This window comes from Ambystoma mexicanum, chromosome 2p (assembly GCF_040938575.1).
Source record: "Ambystoma mexicanum isolate Mex_15411 chromosome 2p, UKY_AmexF1_1, whole genome shotgun sequence".
Lineage (NCBI taxonomy): Eukaryota > Metazoa > Chordata > Amphibia > Caudata > Ambystomatidae > Ambystoma > Ambystoma mexicanum.
The window spans coordinates 1,080,083,177-1,080,108,589 of record NC_090923.1 but is presented as its reverse complement, the minus strand read 5'-3'; the positions used below and the strand labels follow the sequence as shown (position 1 = coordinate 1,080,108,589).

Genomic DNA, 25,413 nt, shown 5'->3' with positions numbered 1-25,413 from the left:
CATAGGTTCGATCCCCAGGTCCGCGCTTAGAAACCTCTGGGTATTAAGCGTGTTATAAATAACCCATCATATCATGTTTGGCGGACTCTGACCTGGCCTCTCTGAACAAGGCAACCCTTATCATGTTAGTGAAAAGTTGCTGCTTATCACGGGAGATGCAACAAACTTCCAAATGATTGCTTTCCACCTTTCAGCCACCAACGTGTTTATAATGGATGTTACTTGTTAACTTCAAAACTTCATTTAGTCAACTAGTTGCCTGGACTTTTCCCAGGTTATGTCCATCCCTTCATGGGCACCGGATATGTGCTTATAGACGTTCTAAATGACACCAGCACCATTGTCAATAGCGGTGGTGTTGTTGCCTTGCTTTCATTAGAGCTCTCTGCAACGTTTAACACTTCGGAAAATCAGTTCCTTATCCCCTGGGCAGTGGCAGGTGGTGAATTTTGAAACCGGAAGGGAGTAAATGTTTATGCAGAATATGCGGGAGCGACCAAGCACAGCAATGGTGCCCGAACCAAGCAAGGGAGGTGTGGGGTTCTCCCCATAGATATTTTTTTTAAATAACAGGTCTACTTTCTGTGGACAAATTGGGTAAAATGTCAGTTTAAGTAAATATATAGGGCTCAGGAGGAACCCTGCTCCACTTTAGATCAAGCGCCATACAATAAAGAAAGTACAAGAGATTGTCAGATTTTCATGGAATATATTTTATCAAACAGTTGCCCTATAGAGACACGTGTTTCGGCGAATCACTCGCCTTTTTCAATCAGGGCTAATTGGTGAGCGCTAAGGTTCACTTGTTCAAATAGGTTGTTTAATTTTTGTAAATTTCATGGGATCAATCCCGCCTCACAAGAGGTGGTCTCCTTCACAAGCGTCGGTGTCAGTTTGCAATTGTTTTTGTAAGGTAGCACATGAAAAAGACCAACAGATGCAAGTCCCACAGGGGCATATTTCAACCAATTTTCATGATGCTAAAATATGCCAGTATTAAAACATTTTCATGTTGGCTGTGCTCATACATGTAGAAGCACAAATTAACAGCAAATCACAGAGTGAACAAGACGGCATGGAAGGCTATGGCGTGGAGCACTCCAAGCAGAGCACATAAGAATCAGCACTGAGGAGAAATGGTAACTGCAGCTCCAGCACTCCTTTAAGCTGGTAGTCTGCAGCCGGCGTGTGCTGGTAACTGCAGCTCCAGCATTTCTTTAAGACGATAGCTCACAGCATGCGGGGCTAGTAGCTGCAGCTCCAGCAGTCCTTTAAGCTGGTAGCCTGCAGCATGCAGGCCTAGTAACTGCAGCTCCAGCATTCCTTAAAGCCGGTAACCCACAGCATGTGTGGGCTGGTAACTGCACCTCCAGCAGTCCTTAAAGCCGGTAGCCAACAGCATGTGTGGGCTGTTAACTGCAGCTCCAGCATTCCTTAAAGCCGGTAGCCTGCAGCCGGCGTGTGCTGGTAACTGCAGCTCCAGCATTTCTTTAAGCCGATAGCTCACAGCATGCGGGGCTAGTAACTGCAGCTCCAGCAGTCCTTTAAGCTGGTAGCCTGCAGCATGCGGGCCTAGTAACTGCAGCTCCAGCATTCCTTAAAGCCGGTAACCCACAGCATGTGTGGGCTGGTAACTGCACCTCCAGCAGTCCTTAAAGCCGGTAGCCAACAGCATGTGTGGGCTGTTAACTGCAGCTCCAGCATTCCTTAAAGCGGGTAGCCTGCAGCCGGCGTGTGCTGGTAACTGCAGCTCCAGCATTTCTTTAAGCCGATAGCTCACAGCATGCGGGGCTAGTAACTGCAGCTCCAGCAGTCCTTTAAGATGGTAGCCTGCAGCATGCGGGCCTAGAAACTGCAGCTCCAGCATTCCTTAAAGCCGATAACCCACAGCATGCCGGCGTGCAACTGCAGCTGCAGCAGACCTTAAAGCCAGTAACCCACAGCATGTGTGGGTTAGTAACTGCACCTCCAGCAGTCCTTAAAGCCGGTAGCCAACAGCATGTTTGGGCTGTTAACTGCAGCTCCAGCATTCCTTAAAGCCGGTAGCCTGCAGCATGTGTGGGCTGGTAACGACACCTCCAGAAGGTCCTTAAAGCCTGTAACCCACAGCATGCTGGGCTTGTAACTGAAGCTCCAGCATTCCTTTAAGCTGGTAACCCACAGCATGCAGGGCTAGTAACTGCAGCTCCAGCAGTCCTTAAAGCATGTGTGGGCTGGTAACTGCACCCCCAGCTGTCCTTAAAGCCGGTAACCCACAGCATGCAGGGCTAGTAACTGCAGCTAAAGCATTCCTTAAATCTGGTAACCCACAGCATGCTATGTTATGTTTTGTTATGTTACTTTGCATTTATATAGCGCCTTATGTACCATTGGTATGATCTCAAGGCGCTGGTAGGCTGAACGCCCAGGGGAACCGAAGTTCAAGTCAGTAGAGAGAGAGAGAGTCATGAGGTGCGTGTGAGCACCGGATATGTGTGCAACAGGGTGGTATTCGTGTGATAGCTGCTTCTTAGCAGTAGGTGTGGTGGTTGGGAGTATGTGTTCGTTCTGGCAGGTTGTTATCCAGACCAATTCTGGCTGCGTTAGGCCTGAGGAAAACACCTAGGCTGGAGGGTGTGTAACCAACTGTGTTTAGTTAGGATGATGGGGAGTATGAGGCAAGTGATGGTATGAGAACAGCTATACCGAACAGTGTCATAGTATCGCTGTGTTCTAATTGAGTGGTGGTGTAAAGAGGAGAGTAAGCATGGAGATGTGATATGGTGGATTACCTTAGATGCTTGAGTTCGAGCACACTTCAATAGTTCCATGCACTCCGACGCTCTATGCATTCTGACCGTTCCACGCACTCCAAACCGTTCTGTGCACTCCAAACCGTTCCATATCACCCCAATCCGCTCCATGCACTCAAAACCGTTCCATGCACTCCAAACCGTTCCATGCACTCCAAACCGTTCCATGCACTCCAAACCGTTCCATGCACTCCAACCCGTTCCATGTACACAATTTTATGCATTCCAACAATCCTAGTATGCCCCATCCCCTAGACACACACCAATGTGCCACATCCCCACAAGACCAATGTCCCCATCCCTCCCATCAAACCCACACCAATGTGCCCTGCTCCCACATCAAACTCAGACCAATGTGCCCCCACTGACACCAATGTGCCCCTATCCATTGCAGACCCCAAGGTGCTACCATCCCTCCATCCACACAGCAGGATGCCCCCATCCTTCCCTCCAGACCCACACCTAGATAAACCATCCCTCCCCCAGTCCCACAATGTGCCCCCCATCCCCTCCCTCCAGAGCCACACCAAGATTCCCCATCCCACCCCTAGATGACCCATGCCACCCTCCAGACCCTCTGTGCACCATCTCTCCCTCCGGAAACACACCCATGTGCCCCATCCCAAACACAAATGTGCCCCATCCCTCCCAACAAATGCACACCGATGTGCCCCCACCACCTCCCTCCAGAGCCACACCAAGATGCCCTATCCCACACTCGCAACCCACACTTAGATGACCCATGCCACCCTCCAGACCCACTGTGCCCCAACTCTCTCTCAGGAAACACACCCATGTGCCCCATCCCTCCCCCAGACCCACACCAATGTGCCCCATCCGTCCCATCAAACCCAACCAATTTGCCCCCACCCCTTCCTTCCAGAGCCACACTAAGATGCCGCACCCCACCCTCCCAACCCACACTTAGATGACCCATGCCATCCTCCAGACCCACTGTGCCCCAACTGTGCTGCATCTCTACCTCGGGAAACACACCCATGTGCCACGTCCCTGCTCCCAGACACACACCAATGTGCCCCATCCTTCCCATCAAACCCAACCAAGATGCCCCATCGTACCCTCCCAACCCACACCTAGATAAACCATCCCTCCCCCAGTCCCACAATGTGCCCCCATCCCTCCCCCAGAAACACCAATGTGCCCCCTATCCCCTCCCTCCAGAGCCACACCAAGATGCCCCATCCCACACCTAGATGACCCATGCCACCCTCCAGACCCTCTGTGCACCATCTCTCCCTCCGGAAACACACCCATGTGCCCCATCCCAAACACAAATGTGCCCCATCCCTCCCAGCAAACACACACCGATGTGCCCCACCACCTCCCTCCAGAGTCACACCAAGATACCCTATCCCACACTCGCAACCGACACCTAGATGGCCCATGCCACCCTCCAGACCCACTGTGCCCCACCTCTCCCTCAGAAAACACACCCATGTGCCCCATCCCTCCCCCCAGAACCACACCAAAGTGCCCCATCCTTCCCATCAAACCCAACCAATTTGCCCCACCCATTCCTTCCAGAGCCACACTAAGATGCCCCATCCCAGCCTCCCAACCCACACTTAGATGACCCATGCCACCCTCCAGACCCACTGTGCCCCATCTCTCCCTCTGGAAACACACTCATGTGCCCCATCCCCACACAAATGTGCCCCATCCCTCCCATCAAACACACACCGATGTGCCCCCACCACCTCCCTCCAGAGCCACACCAAGATGCCCTATCCCATACTCCCAACCCACACCTAGATGGCCCATTCCACCCTCCAGACCAACTCTGCTGCATCTCTCCCTCAGGAAACACACCCATGTGCCACATCCCTCCCCCCGGACACACACCAATGTGCCCCATCCTTCCCATCAAACCCAACCAATGTGCCCCCACCCCTTCCCTCCAGAGCCACACTAAGATGCCCCATCCCCCCCTCCCAACCCACACTTAGATGACCCATGCCACCCTCCAGACCCACTGTGCCCCATCTCTCCCTCAGGAAACACACCCATGTGCCCCATCCCTCCCCCCAGACCCACACCAATGTGCCCCATCCTTCCTATCAAACCCAACCAATGTGCCCCGACCCCTTCCCTCCAGAGCCACACCAAGATGCCCCATCCTACCCTCCCAACCCACACCTAGATGACCCATGCCACCCTCCAGACCCACTGTGCCCCATCTCTCCATCAGGAAACACACCCATGTGCCCCATCCCCACACCCCTCCCCTCAGACCCACACCAATGTGCCCCATCCTTCCCATCAAACCCAACCAATGTGCCCCCACCCCTTCCCTCCAGAGCCACACTAAAATGCCCCATCCCACCCTCCCAACCCACACTTAGATGACCCATGCCACCCTCCAGACCGACTGTGCCCCATCTCTCCCTCAGGAAACACACCCATGTGCCCCATCCCTCCCCCCAGACCCACACCAATGTGCCCCATCCTTCCCATCAAACCCAACCAATGTGCCCCGACCCCTTCCCTCCAGAACCACACTAAGATGCCCCATCCCACCCTCCTAACCCACACTTAGATGACCCATGCCACCCTCCAGACCCACTGTGCCCCAACTCTCCCTCTGGAAACACACTCATGTGCCCCATCCACACACAAATGTGCCCCATCCCTCCCATCAAACACACACCAATGTGCCCCCACCACCGAGCCACACCAAGATGCCCTATCCCATACTCCTAACCCACACCTAGATTACCCATGCCACCCTCCAGACCCACTGTGCACCACCTCTCCCTCAGGAAACACACCCATGTGTGCTCCATCCCTCCCCCCAGACCCACACCAATGTGCCCCATCCTTTCCATCAAACCCAACCAATGTGCCCCCACCCCCTAGAGCCACACCAAGATGCCCCATCCTACCCTCCCAACCCACACCTAGATGACCCATGCCACCCTCCAGACCCACTGTGCCCCATCTCTCCCTCAGGAAACACACCCATGTGCCCCATCCCCCCATCCCTCCCCTCAGACCCAACCAATGTGCCCCCACCCCTTCCCTCCAGAGCCACACTAAGTTGCCCCATCCCACTCTCCCAACCCACACTTAGATGACCCATGCCACCCTCCAGACCCACTGTGCTGGGTCTCTCCCTCAGGAAACACACCCATGTGCCCCATCCCTCCCCCCAGACCCACACCAATGTGCCCCATCCTTCCCATCAAAACCAACCAATGTGCCCCCACCCCTTCCCTCCAGAGCCACACTAAGATGCCCCATCCCACCCTCCCAACCCACACTTAGAAGACCCAGGCCACTCTCCAGACCCACTGTGCCCCAACTCTCCCTCTGGAAACACACTCATGTGCCCCATCCCAAACACAAATGTGCCCCATCCCTCCCATCAAACACACACCAATGTGCCCCCACCACCTCCCTCCAGAGCCACACCAAGATGCCCTATCCCATACTCCCAACCCACACCTAGATGATCCATACCACCCCTCAGACCCACTGTGCTGCATCCCTCCCTCAGGAAACACACCCATGTGCCCCATCCCAAACACAAATGTGCCCCATCCTTCCCATCAAACCCAACCAATGTTCCCCCACCCCCTCCATCCAGAGCCACACCAAGATGCCCCATCCTACCCTCCCAACCCACACCTAGATGACCCATGCCACCCTCCAGACCCACTGTGCCCCATCCCTCCCCCGACCCACACCAATGTACCCCAACCCTCCCCCCAAACCCACCACTGTCGCTATACCTCCCCCAGACCCACGCCACTATGTTGCTATCCCTTCTTCCAGACCCACACCAATGTGCCCCATCCCACCAGACCCACACCAGCATGCCCCTATCTAACCATTCAGACCGCACTAAGATGCCCCATTCCTCCGTCTAGTCTAGACCAATACAATAATGCCCCATCCTCCCTCCACATAGCAAGATGCCCCTTCCCCCTTGGAACAGATGCATGTGTGCCGATCCCGAATCACACACAGATAGCCCCAGCCGACCCCATCTAAAACAACCCATCCTAAACACACCTCGTGTAACATTACATTTTTCTATTAGCCCCCTTTGATCAGTTACCACCATCCACTGCCTCCTTGCTCCTTTTTTAGCCCTCCATACCTTTTATGTTGAATAGCTGAACATGATTTTAAGTAAATGTGTGGGTTGGTAACTGCACCTCCAGCAGTCCTTAAAGCCGGTAGCCCACAGCATGTGGGTTTGTAACTACACCTCCAGCAGTCCTTAAAGCCGGTAACCCACAGCATGTGTGGGTTGGTAACTACACCTCCAGCAGTCCTTAAAGCCGGTAACCCACAGCATGTGTGGGTTCGTAACTGCACCTCCGGCAGTCCTTTAAGTTGGTAGCCTGCAGCATGCGGTGCTAGTAACTGCAGCTCAGGCATTCCTTAAAGCCGGTAACCCACAGCATGTGTGGGTTGGTAACTGCACCTCCAACAATCCTTAAAGCCGGTAGCCTGCAGCATGTGTGGGCTGGTAACTGCACCTCCAGCAGTCCTTAAAGCCGGTAACCCACGGCATGTGGGACTTGTAACTGCAGCTCCAGCATTCCTTTAAGCTGGTAACCCACAGCATGCAGGGCTAGTAACTGCAGCTCCAGCAGTCCTTAAAGAATGTGTGGGCTGGTAACTGCACCCCCAGCTGTCCTTAAAGGCGGTAACCCACAGGATGCAGGGCTAGTAACTGCAGCTACAGCATTCCTTAAAGCCGGTAACCCACAGCATGCATGGGTTGGTATCTGCACCCCCAGCAGTCCTTAAAGCCGGTAGCCCACAGCATGTGTGGGTTCGTAACTGCACCTCCGGCAGTCCTTTAAGTTGGTAGCTTGCAGCATGCGGTGCTAGTAACTGCAGCTCAGGCATTCCTTAAAGCCGGTAACCCACAGCATGTGTGGGTTGGTAACTGCACCTCCAACAATCCTTAAAGCCGGTAGCCTGCAGCATGTGTGGGCAGGTAACTACACCTCCAGCAGTCCTTAAAGCCGGTAACACACATCATGTGTGGGTTGGTAACTGCACCTTCAGCAGTCCATAAAGCCGGTAACCCACAGCATGTGTGGGCTGGTAAATACACCTCCAGCAGTCCTTTAAGTTGGTAGCCTGCAGCATGCAGGGCTAGTAAATGCAGTTCCAGCTTTCCTTAAAGCCGGTAACCCACAGCATGTGTGGGTTGGTAACTCAACCTCCAGCAGTCCTTAAAGCCGGTAGCCTGCAGCATGTGTGAGCTGGTAACTGCACCTCCAGTAGTCCTTAAAGCTGGTAACCCACAGCATGCGGGGCTTGTAACTGCAGCTCCAGCATTCCTTTAAGGTGGTAACTCACAGCATGCAGGGCTAGTAACTGCAGCTCCAGCAGTCCTTAAAGCGTGTGTGGGCTGGTAACTGCACCCCCAGCTGTCCTTAAAGCCGGTAACCCACAGCATGCAGGGCTAGTAACTGCACCTCCAGCATTCCTTAAAGCCGGTAACACACAGCATGTGTGGGCTGGTAACTGCACCTCCAGCAGTCCTTAAAGCCGGTAACCCACAGCATGTGTGGGCTGGTAACTGCACCTCCAGCAGTCCTTAAAGCCGGTAATCTACAGCATGTGTGGGCTGCTAACTGCACCTCCAGCAGTCCTTAAAGCCGGTAACCCACAGCATGTGTGGGCTGGTAACTGCACCTCCAGCAGTCTTTAAAGCCGGTAACCCACAGCATGTGTGGGCTGGTAACTGCACCTCCAGCAGTCCTTAAAGCCGGTAACCCACAGCATGTGTGGGCTGGTAACTGCACCTCCAGCAGTCTTTAAAGCCAGTAATCCACAGCATGTGTGGGTTGGTAGCTGCACCTCCAGCAGTCCTTAAAGCCGGTAGCCCACAGCATGTGTGGGCTGGTAACTGCACCTCCTGGAGTACTTAAAACCGGTAACCCACAGCATGCAGGGCTAGTAACTTCTCCTCCAGCATTCATTTAAGCCGGGAACCCACAGCATGCAGGGCTAGTAACTTCTCCTCCAGCATTCCTTTAAGCTGGTAGCGCACAGTGTGCAAAGGAGTCAAGGAAATGCACAAAAAAAACTATAAACAGAATCCCACCTCTTCATCTGACAACTCACAAGGGACACAGTGAAAAGAAAAACCAAGACCTGAATTGACACGTGACAAGGTCCTGGTATAGAGGACAGGTAACCGGCTGCAGAGAGGACAGCGCCTGTGCTTAAAAATGTACCATTCTTGTGCTTTAATAAACGTGCGCTTGTCCTCAGCCTTGACTGCTATCTCAATAGTCTGGAAGAAAGGCGACAGGACGTTAGAGTGTGTGTATTGTTCGCGGCCAGGCAAACCCGTGCTTTGTGCAATATGTACCAAGGGCGGTTTGGAATGCAAAGTTCTTCTGTGTTCAAAGATACTTCCATGTGGGCAAGACAAGCCGGAGCTAGGTTTCAGAGCACGAGGACACAAAGATAAAGGCTTGGGACGGGGCAAATGTATTTATTTATTTGCATTTTTAAAGCGCTGCGGGGCACCGTTACAGATTTTTTTATTTTGTTGTTGTCTTAGTTGCATATTTATAACGCACTTAATACCCAGAGGTTTCTAAGCACGGGCCGGGCTCGAACCTTTGTTGTTTTGTGTTGTCTTGTTTCCAAGGCGAGCACGTTGCCACTGAGCTATCCTCTCGTTCTGTGGTCTGCTAGGGCACGAGCCCGCAGTGGTGAATGTGCAGGGGTTGCGGCAGATGCGGGCATCTGTTGGCATGTACACGCTTTTTAGGCTAGGCTCGAACTTCCTGCCCAGTTCAGCGGAGGACGACCACCTGCTCCCACCGTTAGGATGCATGGCCGATTGTTGCTGGGACATGCATCTCAAGGCGGTTGGAGGGGTGTTTCAGGATGCAGGTTGGTCACTGGCATGTTGGCGACTGATCTTTGGATGTGCGTCCAATAACGTTGTGATGTCAAGGTTTGAGTCTGTGTTGCTGGGCATGTGCTGTCTTATTGCAGGGCTCTAGTGCTACCCTAACCTAGCCTAGCCTACAAAGGGCATCTCTCTCTCCACACTGTACCTCCAGGGCCGCAGCCACTTGAACAGGCAAAGGCCATAGAGGAACAGGTCTCCAAACCATTGTGGCCACAGGTTACTTAGCAACCAAGACATGCTTCTTAAGAGGGGATGTGCCTATGCTCTGTAACAGGGTAACACACACACCTTCAAAGACTTGATCAAGGACTTGGCTTGCAAGGTGCTGATTCTTGAGGCGGGCTGTAGGGATGTACTCCGTGGCATAGGCATTGCCGACACAGTGCTTACTTCCTAGCCGTGTGGCGCAGGCTTCATCTTGCTGCGGCCTAATGGGGCCTGCGCTTCCGACCAGTAGATGTACGCAGTAGTAGGGACCCCTGTCCTGTGTGGGTGTGCAAGGGGAGTGACAGAAACTATGGAGTGGATTTCCGAACAAGGCAATCAAAGGGAGAGATGGATCCATCAACACCCTAGCCTGAGTGCTAGGCCAGGAATGTAGGCTTTTAGATCCGGATACGGAGTAACCGTAGAGGCCTGAATGATGGAAAGGGTTGGTTGGAGGAGCCTCCTTGTCAACCAAGCAGTGTTTAGAATTTAAGCTGAAATATTTTACTGCGAATCTCCTAAAATTAGATTTTTAAGATCCAATTTAAGCAAAATTATAGATGGGGGTGAGTTTGGGGTCTATATTAAGGTAGGGGGAGCCGCAGGAAGGGCTGCACGAGAGTGGTTATGGGGGTCCCCCCCCACACATATATTGCGGCAGAAATGGGTTAAAAGAAAAGAAAACTATGGAATGGGACTCACAGTAAAAAGGTTGATGTTTTGAGGTAGATCCCTTCCCTGGTCCATTCTGGGGCAAAAAGCTCAGTGGTGGTGCTGGGCTTGCCCGGCTCTGCCAGGAAATGGTTCTTCTCTCAGGGAGGGCTACAAGCCTGAGAGAAGCACTGGTTTCTCCGCGCCCTGCTGGGAAGTTAATCTTAAGCTGGGCATGGTTGATTTTATGAACCATGAAGATTTGGAATTGTACCAAAATCTCACCACGAATGAGCCAACATTACTAAAACTGCGCCTGAGCTTGGTGCAAATATCCCGATCCCCATTACTGCATACAAGCAGAGCAAGGGTGGCGGGGGTGTCCCCCACTCTCCATGGACCCAGTAACGGGGGTCAGGGGTTGCAGGTGTGCCCCCACTTACCATTACGGTAAGCGGGGGATAAGATTTTTTTTTATTAAAGGAAAGAAAAAAAGGACCATGCAGCGTCAGCACTGCCCCGCATAAGTGGGAGGAACTGACGCTGCCGGGGTACAAGGATGTCGGCAGCGCACACTGGAGTGCGCCACAGTAAAGATAAGTGGGGGGGTGCGGTTTTGAGGATTGCAGGCCGGGGCAGGCGGGCAAAATTGATCAATCTGATCACTGCACCGGGCCATAATTGTAGTCGACATTTTTGTCGACACAATTACAGGCGGCGCAGTGATCACATAGATTCTGGAGATTCAAGTGTCACATAGGTTTCGAGATATCCAGACCTACTTCGGCCAGAGAGTTAGATGATGGGATGTATGCTTTAGGATCTGGAAAATCATTCATAGGGTTCTTGCTCCCGGGAGGATAGCTCAGGGGCAACATGTTCACCTTGGAAGCAAGACGACATGGAGCAACACAGGTTCGATCCCCGTGTCCGTGCTCTGGGTATTAAGCGCGTTATAAATAACATATCATATCATACAAGGGAAATGATTCTAAAATGGGCTGGGGAAGCAGCCTTGAAAAGGGGTATTGTTAGCTGCACGAGACATACTTGCGTTCGTTGAGACAGCAAGGGCCCTGAAAAGAATATCCTAAACAGGTTTTCGGCACACTGCTAAAAGCTTTAGACACGTCAGTGCAGCTGCCACACTAGTGTGACATTGGCTGGGCATGCTAGGACATGTCCCAACAAAACCCTACAGCAAGGAAGAGATTTGCCCCAGAGTCTAGATGTCATAAGGGGCAGGAGGTTTTTATAAGCATTCCTTATTAACCGGCCTGAAAACGGGTGACATCAAATGAGACGCTGAGAGCCTGGTTTGAGGAACATCTGCTTCCTCCTTTTAAGTTCCTGTCCTTGTTTTCGAACAGACAAAAAGAGGGAACTGGCCAAACCCAAGCACCCCTACAGTTGCTGTTTTAAACCACTCCACCATTCACTATATGGACTCCGCGGGGCGTGGGGTGTGTATTAGCAGTGAGGGTGTGGACTCTCTAAAGCGGCAGTGCTGTGGAACGGATCAGACTCAGACACCCCGAAATGGCATCATTCGGGAGGGATGTGGCAAAGCGGCAGAGTCTGGAAGGGCTTTTAGACCTCCAAAGGTCTCACCACTGGGTCAGGCTTAATGTTCGAGTGCGTTGTCTGCTATTGCCTTGTTTCGGGGGCCTGAGCAGAGCAGGCTTGGCGGCCTGTTGGTGTGGTGCTAGAACTAGGAATTGAAAAGAGCGTTCGCTCTCACTTGTGACTTTGACCAAAGGTGGGTGCCTCTCTTGTTGGCCTGGGTTAACACTTACAGGGTTGGCGTCCCGCCTTCTACATGGTCTAAATTCAAGGGCCCGGATTCTCAGTGACAGGCGGGGGCAACTGTCTCTTGCAGCCTAAACACAACCATGTGGGGGTAATGGTGACAGCAGGCACAGGTCCTTCCAGCTGGTAAGGTCTACATTAAAGACTTAGGTACCAAGTTAGGCCAGGGTTCCTGCATCTCACAAAAGCCTGAACACCAGGGCACGAGACAATGGTGGCAGCAGGCGAGGAATCCACACTGTGCCAAGTCTCTGCAGTAGGCAGGGTGAACCTGCACGACTGGTATGGAAAGGCGGCAAAGTAACCTTTTCCAAAATGTAAAAATAGCACAGCCAGAGAAAGCCTTTGTGTTATTTCTGGGGGTGCGTTCCAGTTCAGGGGAAGGCGCCGTTTCCTTTGAGAGGTGATGCGGGGCTCCCGCTGCTGGAAGCCCTTTCAATTTTTTTTATTGTGTTTACAGTAAAAAATAAAAATTGAACACAACATATCCAGAAATACAATATAATCCACAATGAGATCACACATTTCAATTTTTATAAATTACATGTTATTTATCATTCCTCATTTCACCATACCAACTATAGAATTAGTATAAAAGTCAATCTCTAGCAGCAAAGACGTACTAAAATATGTATAATAATTCATTATTGTATTCCTTTTAGGGGCTCACTATTCCGTCGCCTGTGTCTAAACTGAATACACATTTCCCCCCAAAACAGAATGGATCTGTAATCAGACAACGCGTCAAAGTCAACTAAGTCTCACTTCCATTGAAGAATAGGACCCAAAACTATACAGTTGCCAGGGACCCATTAGAATGTACACAGCGCTTGAACGACTACCTCCGACTATTAAAAATAGTTTCACAGACAATTAACAGATGTTTTACGATTTCCTGAAAATCCACCACTTTGCACAAACTTCAAAATCTCATTGACGGGCAATATTCCTAATCGGGCCCTGTCTATCAAGAGCGCCAAGTAGATTAAATCTGAGTCGCGTATTAATACGCCTGAGCATAGGGCGGGGGAAGGTTTTTACGTATGACGGTAACAATTGTAAAGGTTTATGAATTGTGCCAAACTGATGCTGCAAATTATATTTAGCAATTCAGTTCTGGTCCTTTCACCGATTGAACTCCTTGCTTTTCTTTTTTAGTGCATCTGGATTGGCTAGTAGTAAATCACTGGACAGGTTTTCCCCGATTATTACCGAATCACACTCCTTATGAAGGAATTCAAGGCCCCACGGTTACCGGATTTCTCTAGATTGTTCAAATCCAGAAATAACAACATTGGAGAAGGATCCAGAATTTTTCTCAGTAATTTCAATTTTTGTCATTCAATATAAGACAAGGCACAATTCATACCTAAGAAAAACAAAAGCTAATGGGACGCGAAGACCCAATATTTTTTTCCACAATTCACCTTCAATTGTACGGATACTTTTTTCAAATCAAGAACAAACAGTTTTAACCCATAAAGAATAAAAGGCAGTACTTTCCCCTCATTAAATGTCCTTCGTGTTAGTAATGAATATTTACAATGTTTAAAATATACCGTCCGCATCAAAGCAAATGCTGGGGCCTGTTTAGTCTCTACTCCAGTTGCAAGGGTAGTCAAACTACACCTGTCCCAGATGTAATAACCAAGATAGACCATGCTCCTGATTCTTTTCAATTTACTTCCCTCCACCCTCCATCATATTTTATGTGTAATCCTCTTTCGCGGAAAACAGAGGATATGGCCAGGTTTAGGCATCGGGCATCAGCTGTTATCCTTCAAATCATTATTTAAGCTATTTAAACAATTCAAAGCTCTGGAAAGACTTATTTGTGTTTGACCCAGGGGAACATTTCATTTTTCGCCCTTTTTACCTTTTTCTGTGATTCCCTAAAACCTGCCATCTTTGCCGTCTCAACTGCCACTTTCCCATACAGGCGGCTGTTAATAGGCCAAGCCTCAGTTCCAATGCCAGAAGACTGTTTTTCCCCCCCTTTAGCACCCACCAAAGACATGCCTTCAGTTGGATGGACGCGGGGACATGGGGCTTTAACCCAAACTGACCATGAATACGGGGCCGACCTAAGCACAGCTCTGCCAGTCCACTTCCGACCTGACCTGCAGCCTCTGCCTGTCAATCACACAGCTCTACCACTGCGCCATAGTGCTTGGAACCTACAATACACCCCGTAGTCCCGCCCGAACTCCCCAAAAGCACCCCATTCCTGGCCTGCAACACCCCTCCCTGTTCCACTACTGCGGGGCTGCGCAGTTCTGCCACTGTTCCTCCGGCATACACTACCCACGCCTCTCAACTTTCTGGGACTTTGAGGAGTGTACTCCGGCATTAAAAGGCTGGCCCACTTGCGATTCCTATTGCAAGACATTAACTGGAAAAACATTTTATAGAATCACAGCAGTAACATTTCAACATAAGAATGTGTTCAAAATTACCAGAATATCTTCCAGATAGGAGACACTCCTATAAGAGAGCAGTGGCCCAGACACAGCTCCCCAAATCCCCTTATCCTGCCACACTGTACACTGTTCCAGTACAGTCACCCATAGAGCGCTGTGCCACCACGCCTCAACCCTAAACTGCAGGTCCCTCTTTCCCCAACAGGTGGGTAAGCAAGGAGGCCTGCAGCTTCTCAGATCAGGGAGCACAACCTTTCCTTCATTCCCAAATTCCATGTGAAAGCAGCCCATTGGCACACTGGCCAGCATTCACTTTTCTGCTCTGCCAGGCCATGCTGGAAAAGGGACGGCCAGCATCCAACCCAAGATGGAAGACTTCCCGTGAGGTGGTTTGAAGTACAATTCCTCAACACAAAACAAAATCAGTAGAAAAAAATATTTATGGTACCACTTCTCTACTTTCAAGCGGTTTCCCACTTATTGAGAATACATTGAGAATACATTAAATATTGAGAATGTCTCGGGAGGATAGCTCAACTGCAACGTGCTCGCCTTGGAAGCAAGACGACACGGAGCAACACAGGTCCGATCCCCGGGTCCGCGCTTAGAAACCTCTGGGTATTAAGCGTGTTATAAATATCATATCATACATTACACGGGTGTATTTTAAGGTGAGAGTAGTGGCATTTTAGGTGCAGAGAGATAGGAGGGTGGTCCATGGCACTAATCAAAATCTTGTTAAGGCAACAGTCAGGCGGGACCACCACCCAAGTGGGGTGCAGGGCCGCACCAAGACTTTGCGGAGGGAGCAGTACTACAGATGGGTCACTGGACCCAGCAGTATCTGTTCAAAGAGTAGGAATCGAGCAATGTCCCTCAGGTCTTAAGGACTTACCAGAAACTTGCTGAGGGAGCACGGTTCTTAGAAGGCCAGGAGTGGTAACGAGCCTGTTGCTGAATGAACAGGACTCGAGGTGTGACAGAAACCTACTGGGAACTTTCAGATGGAGCAGCCATCCCGTGAGGTTACTTGGGGTCCCTTCTGAAACATTGGTACCCCAGGAATGCTTGTAAAGGGATAATGGCAATCAGCAGGCTCTTAGGAACGAGCGCAGTTTGGGTCCTGAGGACTTACCAGGATCTTGTTGAAGGAGCGGTACTCTAGGTAAGTCAGATGCTCGGCCAGCTCGGAGGACTCCAGGTGGTCAAAGAGTAGCGACATCTTGCGTTTCTTTTGTGCAGCACTGCTCCGCTGGGTCACCTGCCGCTTCCACTCATAGGACGGGCTGGAGGGAGAGGAAGGGTCAAATGCCTGGTGACGTGTGCACGGAGCATGGATCTTCACATTTCCCTCGCCCCCACACACACACACACGACGATCTTCCTGCATACGTACAACACAAAGCAATCTAGGTCATTTGGTGGACACTACATTAGTCACAAGCTCATCTAATCCCTCACACACATGACAATTCATATTCACGCCCTATTCTCTGGTCTATCTCACACAGCGTTGGAAACATGCTCCCAAGCACGTCTATGTCAACACAAGTCAGCCAATGCCGCAAACACACACATTCTGACACACATCCAAAGTCCGGCTAACACATTTGCATAGAATGTTCCATAAAAACTGCACGGAACCGATCAATACAGATTGACGGGCTACACAACTGAAAAGCAACACATTGTGTACATCTCATACAGATAAGTAGAGAGAAGGAGCGGCAGACCATAATGAAGCGCCACCGAATCACGGCACACAAGCTCTATCCACCGCCTCACACTTCACAGACATTTAAAGCAAGGGTTACTTGTGGTGTTGCAGGTCTTGGGAAGGTGACAATTCCAAAGAACATGGCCACGCAAGTACTTGAAGACACTGCCCTCAAGGTTCACGAGCCTTCAGAAAGACATGGACTTCACGTCTCACCCCGCCCTGCACTGTGATCCTGAATACCTACGACCACGAACGCCGCATCACCGCTGCCAGGCAACGTCCTAGGGTCGACAGGTGCGGTGGTCACATCATATTTGCCAATCCCTTCTGGGGGATTGACATGAGGCATTGAAGGAGGATCGATTACAGGAGGCAGGTGACCATTGAACTGGCGTGTGGCGCATCAGGGCAATCACGCAGTGTGTACCAAGCAGTAGCCTCTTGCTGCACTGCAATGCAATAGCTCAGGGGCAATGTGCTCGCCTTGGAAGCAAGACCCGGTTCGATCCCCGGGTCCACCCTCAGAAACGTCTGGGTGTTAAGGGCGTTATAAATAACCAATCATATGATATCATTATGAAGATGTAAGAAGATCCCTGTGCTCATTCGGGCCATTGTGCACACTCCATCGCATTCTGCTGAAACACTGCTGCATGCTACAGGCCTCTGTGAGGGGTTACAGTGTGAGCTGTACAGCGCCTGCTGCTCAGGAGACAGTCTGCAGCACCGTTTATTTTCGCAATTTAATATGCACGTCCGCCAATTGTTTCTTTTTTTGTGCGGGCAGAGCATTGTTGCTGTGGCAATGCTTTGCATGGAAATGGAAATAGGCTCCCGCTCAATCTAATTTGTTTAGCGAAGGCCGCAGAGTTCCATTAGCTCAGATCTCATTAGTTCGGTTGAATGTGCGCAGCGTCTGCTGCGTGAACCCTGCTTGAACAATCCATCCCATGCAAGGCTGCTGGGACTCAGGGGTGAGGCGGCGTCCTTGCACCGGTGGTTAGAGCACCAGATCTCGCTTTAAAGGGGCTGGACCTCAGTGCGCCCTGCAGGGCCACAAGCCAGGCCTGCCAGTGGCCAGGTTCTCCTTCTTCCGCTCCCTCGCGGCCCCCAATGTTATTCTACTGCCCGATGAACCCCACTTGGGATTTTGAACTCCTATGCGTTGAATGATCCTGGCAAAAGATCTTCATTGATTCCAATAATCAGCATCAAGACTTGCACCATTTGGACACTCAAGAGTTAAAAAGATGGGAGAACCACTGCCCTGCGGCACGAGCTCCTCAGAAATCTGGCGAGGCATTGTCCCCTTGTTTGTGGAATGATTTAATCCAGTCTGTAAATCTATGAAAGATGCAATGCTAGAGAACTCTGTACGTAAACACATCCGGCACCATCCGGCATCAAATGGCCCCACTAGCAGAGTGCAAGCCACACAGACAATTAAGAATACACCAGCACAAAAAAAGCAACTCAACCACCCCAGAGCTCCGCTGCATACACATGGTGGAAATCTGCAATGGTAGCCATAGTGGCAAAAATGGGGCCTTGATTGTGTCATTGATTTCAATTGACTGTGGCTGCGCCTGAACTCCTCATCAAAGTTTGCCACGATCCAGGAAACCCCTACCCGCCTCCACGGAATGGTGCAGAGGTGTGGACACATTTCTCTGCGATTTGTTCCTACGTCCATCCCATCCAGACTGAAGGCCTCATATCATGACCGGGATTAGCAAGCACACACTGATGGAAACAGTGGAGTTATTTTATAATTGTGTTTGATAACACACATGATCCTGAAGGTTTCATGGTGCTATGGAAGAGGTAACGGCACGAATGATGGTATTAGGGTTCTGGAACATATGTGGACAATATTCCCTGCCAAAGCAGGGGACCGGAATTGGAGAATACTAAATGAGGCGGGGCTTTAGTTGTTATGTTATTTCGTTTTTGTACCACGCCCATCAGCACTGCAATGGCAGTGGTCTTACAGCACCTGACTCTGTCCAAGAATTGGTGTATTTTGACCTTGCCCGCGCGTCCTCAGACCTATTCTGTGGATATATAAGAAAAGTGGTTGGGGGGAGAAGAAGTGATAGGAAGGTGGGATGAGGCAGTAGACAAACAGGTTGGTGTGGGAAAAAAGATGGGAGATGGTGAGGAGGGATAATGGTTGCGTCAGCAGGGATGCCCATTTTGTAATTTTGATCATTTATTGGTAAAGGTAATAAAACTTCAGGAATATGATCCCGATGTATTGGGGTTAGTTAGAGAATCCCGGTGAGGATCTCCAACTAGCAACCAGAAACATTGTTCAAACGCCCTCAATCATGACTATTGTGTCATTCCTGCTTGGGGGACAGGCAGCACAGAAGCCATCTTGAAGAGGAGGAGGGCCCTACCGGAGGCTCAGGAGAAAAATCGGAGAGTCCTAGGTTGAATCACAGACAGAGGGCATTATATTTAATGGGGTAAGAGAGGCGATCGAACAGATAAACCACAGGCCTAGGGAGATCACGGGCACAGGGAAGAGGCACCCCATTCAAGGGGCCCAAGGAGGCGGTGGTGGCTGCACACCATTATTTGCCAGGGGACAAAGCGGTGTAGACATCAATTAGTCTGAACATGGGAGGCAGAGAAGACATCAACACTAAATACCCCTGCTCACAACCCATAAATCTGCACGGATTATAGGAGGTAGACTCCCCTCACAGCATACCACAATGCACAACACTGTCCGGGACATTTGCCACCGGTGGCCAAAGCGGGGGTGGTGGGGTAAGATGGAGTGACACCACTAAAAAAGCTCATCCCTCTGCTTACACCTCTCCAACTCTAAACAAAGCACAACCATACCTATACAGCACAACACGCTGCACACATTTCACTACACCGCATCAACGAAACAAACCACACATAAGCTCGCACAACAGCATATGACAACTACCAATCAAAAAACCACACCTACGCTCAGCGAACGGTGTAAGCCGGGCTGAAGCTGCCAACAGCAAATCACAGCTCTCTTGCGCGTTTCCCCAGTCAGTGCCACTAACATACCATACCCTCTTGGTTTTCAGATCCGCCAGAGGACCACTCAGGTAGAGATAGTGCGCGGTATAAATATCCTTTAACATAACATAACATCCTGTGTGGGAGCGTATCTACCCAGAGACAGACAGACCTTTGTGTATTGGGATATACATAAGGACTGGCACAGAACCACTCAAATATTCACCTGTGCACAAAAACACATTGGGCCAGGCTCTAAAACCTTTTTTTGGTAGAAGTGATATGTGGTATCGTATCTCATCGCTTGCACCAAAAAAAAGGTGTGTTCCAAAAAAGGGCATTTAAAAGTGTGCATCAAAGAAGCACACATACACATGCCATGTTCACCCCATTTGAGCAAAGAAGAGGCGTGGCTGTGCATTTCAAAATGTCACCCGATTTCTCAAACTGAATGCGGATTGAAACACCCAGAAAGCAACTACATTCCTTTATGTCTATTTGGAACAGGCACAGGGGGGCACGCAATGCACAGGGTCATTTCTGACCCATGATTTTTTTTGGGATAAAAGTATGACAGCAGTGGTGTGAAACACTACTGTCACACTAACAGTTCCATCACCCAAACCGGAATTCATACATGTATTTATATTTCACAGTAACAGGAGCTCCAAGCACCCACGTGAATGCTGGGAGTCTGTCATACATTAGACATTGGTGTCTGACTAACGTAGGCAAGCGGGCTGGAAACTGAGTCTTATGCGCTGTGCAGAGCCCCTTAGAAAATGTGCTGGTCACACTTGTGAATAAGGGAAACGGCGCATTTCGTAAAGTGGAGCATGCAAACAAAAGTGCGTCCTCTGCACCATTTCCCCCTTGCGCCACTTTATGAGAATCTGCGCAGGGGGGTGAAAGTCCACTTTCCCATGGGGCTACCAGGAGACATGCATTGATTCAGCAGCATGTGTTTTTGAACTGTGTTTTCACGCTGGCTAATACATCCCTCCTCGTGTCTTCGGGCTGTGGACGAGAGGGGTAGGGGGGGCGGGGGGGAGGGGGTAGTGGAGTGGCGAGAGGAAGTGGATGTGCGCTTTCATGTGATGAACTGGCCAGAAGTTTACTCTCCAGCCAGGAGGTCATCGGATGAGAGCTCTCTCAGAGAACAGGAAGGCTCTTCTTCCGGGTCAACTTAGTTGGATTTCCCTTAAAGAAGCATATCTCCTAAACCCATCTACATGTCAACAGATTCAAGGAGATGGCCGCAGAATGATTGCAGGAACCGCAAAATGATTGCAGGGAGCGTGGCACTGCAGCCAGGGCTTTAAGTGGGGTAAGAAATCAAGTGTGTGGGGGGGGGGGAAGAATCATTTGGGGCGTGGCCTGCATGATGGGCGTGGCCTAAAAAGTACACAAACCATACGCATGCAAATATATAAATGCTTACCTGCATGTTTAAATGTGTTTGCGTACCTTACTATGGTTTGTGTACTATGCAAGCCATCTTTTATAAACCTAGAAATATGTCACATATTTCTAGGTTTATAAAAGATGGCTTGAAAAGTACACAAACCGTAGTAAGGTAAGCACACAGATATATAACATATGTATATTTGTCTGCGTACCTTATGGTGTGCGTACTTTTCAAGCTATCTTTTTTAAACATAGAAATGTTTCTATGTTTATAAAAGATGGCTTGAAAAGTAGACAGTTCAATCCATCTTTTACAAAGCTTTGACGACGGACAAAGTCCGAGGCGTCTTTGTCTATCGGCAAAGATTTGTAAAAGATGGATTGAATTGTGTACTTTTCAAGCCATGTTTTGTAAACCTAAAAATTTGCACGAGTCCCCAGGTTCGCCAAGGGTCAAAGACGCATCGGTCACCTGGCTGGGGATGGAAACAAAAGGACAGTAACTTCCTCTTGTGACCCCTCCCACGAGGGGTAACAAGAGGAAGTTTCAGTGACTGACAGAAGTGCCAGTCAGCCACAGCTATGGCTGGTTGGCACTTCTGTCAGCTTGCCTAACTCGAAAATGTTGGGCGCATCCCCCGTCGCGGCTGCAGCGGGATAATGTGTCCCGCCAATATTGTGGTGGGAACGGGGGTCTCGGCAGGGTTCTGGCTCATCCCCACTTTTTGGAGAGTGCCGGGGCCTGGCCCGGCCCACTTAAAGCACTGGCTGCAGCCACTGTGCTGTGTTAATTCTCACCTACACATGGGTCAAAGGGTGATCAGTCCGGAGGTGTTGCCCGGCATGGGTAAGTGGCAAACTGTCGGTTGTTAAACTACCCTACGAACAAGCTGGCCAACTGACTGAAAAAATATGAGCTCATTTACCCAAACTAAAGAGACTGAATCATCAAAAAGAACAGATTTTCTGATCATCAACAAGGACCCCTACTGGTGTTGTGGCACTCTGCACCGCTGGCCCCTACTGGTGTTGTGGCACTCTGCACCACGGGCCCCTACTGGTGTTGTGGCATTCTGCAACGGTGGCCCCTACTGGTGTTGTGGCACTCGCCACCGGTGGCCCCCTACTGGTGTTGTGGCACTCTGCACCAGTGGCCCCCTACTGGTGTTGTGCCACTCTGCACCGGTGGCCCCCTACTGGTGTTGTGGCACTCGGCACTGGTGGCCTCTACTGGTGTTGTGGCCCTCGGCACTGTTGGCCCCTACTGGTGTTGTGGCACCCTGCACAGATGCCCCCCTACTAGTGTTGTGGCACTCTGCACCGGTGGCCCCTACTGGTGTCGTGGCATTCTGTACCAGTGGCCCCCTACTGGTGTTGTGGCCCTCGGCACTGTTGGCCCCTACTGGTGTTGTGGCACCCTGCACAGGTGCCCCCCCCTACTAGTGTTGTGGCACTCTGCACCGGTGGCCCCTACTGGTGTTGTGCCACTCTGCACCGGTGGCCCCCTACTGGTGTTGTGGCACTCGGCACTGGTGGCCCCTACTGGTGTTGTGGCACTCAGCACCGGTGGCCCCCTACTGGTGTTGTGGCCCTCGGCACTGGTGGCCCCTACTGGTGTTGTGGCACCCTGCACAGGTGCCCCCCTACTGGTGTTGTGGCACTCTGCACAGGTGCCCCCCTACTGGTGTTGTGGCACTCTGCACCGGTGGCCCCCTACGCGGCACTCTGAAACCCATCATTCATTCAGCCTTTCTGTTGCTTAACCCGGATTATCAGAACAAGCTGCAAACTACAAGGGCAGGACTGGCCATACGTTGCTGCATATGATTTTCCCCTTTCTGAATGCTGCACCCTCCTATTGTGACAACATGCCAGAGGATTATGGAATGCGTAGTAAGCTGCCATGAAATCACAGATATACAGCATTTTCTCTCCCAGCTATTGTTTTCAATGTTGGGTTACTGTGCAGTAAGGGTAGAGGGAACATGGTGTTTTTAGTTTGGGATAGAAGGTGGCGCTTCAGCCAAAACGTTTGCATTGGAGTACAAGTAGGAGGGAGATGACATGTGAGGAGGGACACACATCTTGTGGGTGTTGTTTGGTTATTTACCCACTCATTGACTCTCCATGGCCATGCTAATCGCTATGGTATTTCCCGCTCACTTCCTGCAACTCTCTGCCCAAAACACCTCCTCCTGGGATCTCTTTGAGCTCACACCATCCTGATGTAAAAATCAAACTTTAGCCTGCAAGTGTTATTCCTAGACAGGCTGCTGAAAGGAAATGGCTCCATTGCAGCTGTAACTGGCTACTGGTGGAATAAAGATAGCTTTATGAAGTGTGCCTTCTGCCACCTAATTTATATCTCTCCCATGCACCGGAGCCCTGTTAAAAACAAGCAATGACACAGCCAACAGTTTTGGCTTGAGGAGATAGGCATTTGCCAGATACCGCCATTATAAGCCCATGTAATCACTCCATTGTCCATTGCCTTCTCATAGCCAGGCAGTACCAATATGTGAGTCCCATACCTACACGAAAGCCCAAACGATTGGCTTGGCCAATGCTAGTTCATGTTGTATAAAGTTATCTCTTGCCTCCCCTCTCCCTGCAATGTTGGTCTAAGACCCAGCTTGGGCAATATACAATAAACAACATAAAAGTATGTTGTATGGGCAAGGGAGGATAGCTCAGGGGCAACGTGCTTGTCTTGGAAGCAAGACGACATGGAGTACCACAATTTTTATCCCTGGGTCCGCGCTTAGAAACCTCTGGGTATTAAGCGCGTTATAAATAACCTATCATAGCATATCATAGATAAGCAGATTTTAACCATGGTGTGTATTCCACCCGCGATTGCCAAGTGACATCACCGCTGTCTACCAGATGCTCCCCGGAACCGTTTGGTGGAATAGATCCCCAGAGTTGATAGTTACCCATCTATACGTCTATATGTCATGATTCCCCTCCATTGTCAAAGGAGAGAGAAGACAGATGTTTAAGAAAATCTACCTTAGTGCCAGTAGGCTGCGGATCCAGGGGCTCGGAGGGCAAGGCTTAAGCAAAAGCTTGTTACAGCTTTCTCTTTGCTCACAGGGTAGCTTAGGCCCAGGGCAAAGGTGCCCTATCTACAACTGCCATCAACTGTGGTGTAGCTCGTGGCAGGGGTGACGAGAAAACTACCCGTAAGAATAACCAGAAGTATGGCCGATGGCGGCTAATGTCCTCGAAGGGGAAATCAATTCAAGGGATTCTCAGAGGGAAGCGTCTACATCAGCCTGCACCCTAATATATGCAAGGAAACGAGTTTCAACGGCACATTAATTATATCATTATCTAAGGTCAAACACTTCAGTAGTGCTTTGTGGGTACTGGCATCAGCCAACGTGGTGGTGTTGATACAACGCAAGCAGCTGAGGGAAAACAATTGCAGATATGAATTGGGGCAATGAAGCGAGCAATCAGTCATTTCAACCAGCAGAGGGCGATCAAGGGTCGGGTGGCTTTTTTGTGTGGTGCTTAACTGTGCTTAGCTTTGTAGCATTACAAAGCACTTCTGATTTACTTGCAAGTGAGGCAGCAGAAGAGGAAATCAGGGAAATTAAAGAGAAAGTAGTAAAAGGAAGGCAGGGGGAGGATCTGGAAGTTCTGTGGACAGCAAAGACGTGAGAGATGTTCCCAATCGGAATCCAAGTTCTCCTGCATCAGTGTCCCCATTAGAACCCTAAAAATCGCTCCATGCATGGGCGCCACCCCAGAACACTCTTTATGATGAGAATATTATCTTTCCAATAAAGCCAGAGAGGAAACACATTCAGCTTCAATCAAAGCCAACAACAATGACCCGCTTTTATTCTCTGGCAACAAACTGAAGCAACCAATGAGATGAATGAAGCCAAACTCCTGCTATTATTCAGGGGACCAAAGTCTCTCATGAAGCCAGACTCCAGAGACCCCTTTGTTCCATGATAAAGAGAAGGTCTCTTTCCCCAATTGCTCTCCCTATGTTGTGGCATGAAGGGCGAAGAGAATTAACCGAGATCTAGGTTTGAAATGAGGTAACAGATACCGTTCCGGTATGGAATCTTCTGTCTCATGGCTAGAATAACAAGTGGCACACACACAAATAAGGGGGTGGGAATCCCAGATAATGAGGACCACCAAATATACTACAACCGCCTATTCGCCTGCGCGCATTGGTGTAGGAAACCGAGGGGAGGAAACAAGAAATTCAACGAGGGCTCTTGAAGTTTAATTACATCGATTTTACAGAGCGAGCTACACTTTAACTCACTTGCCGATCAATTATGGATTCCGAGTTCAGGCAGGAATGTCCCTTACAGTTGTGAATTGAGTTCCATGTAGCCGCTCTGCCAGGGTCAACCAGGGCGACGTTCCTGAGGCGTGCACGTGTGCCTGTTGTTTGTTGTGTACAATGTGCTCCAGGCTCTCTGGAAATAGCTCTGCAGTGCACTGCTT

At 50.3% G+C, this 25,413-nt stretch overlaps 1 protein-coding gene across 7 annotated transcripts in view; it reads right to left on the bottom strand.

The window, feature by feature from the left end:
- RASGRP2 (RAS guanyl releasing protein 2) overlaps positions 1 to 25,413 on the bottom strand; it is a 336,802-nt gene that overhangs the window by 251,947 nt on the left and 59,442 nt on the right. For all 7 annotated transcript variants that reach the window (XM_069645042.1, XM_069645041.1, XM_069645039.1 and 4 more), the window contains exon 6: positions 15,934 to 16,084. In XM_069645042.1, the coding sequence (XP_069501143.1) occupies positions 15,934 to 16,084 (151 nt within the window). The remainder of the gene's footprint in view (positions 1 to 15,933; positions 16,085 to 25,413) is intronic.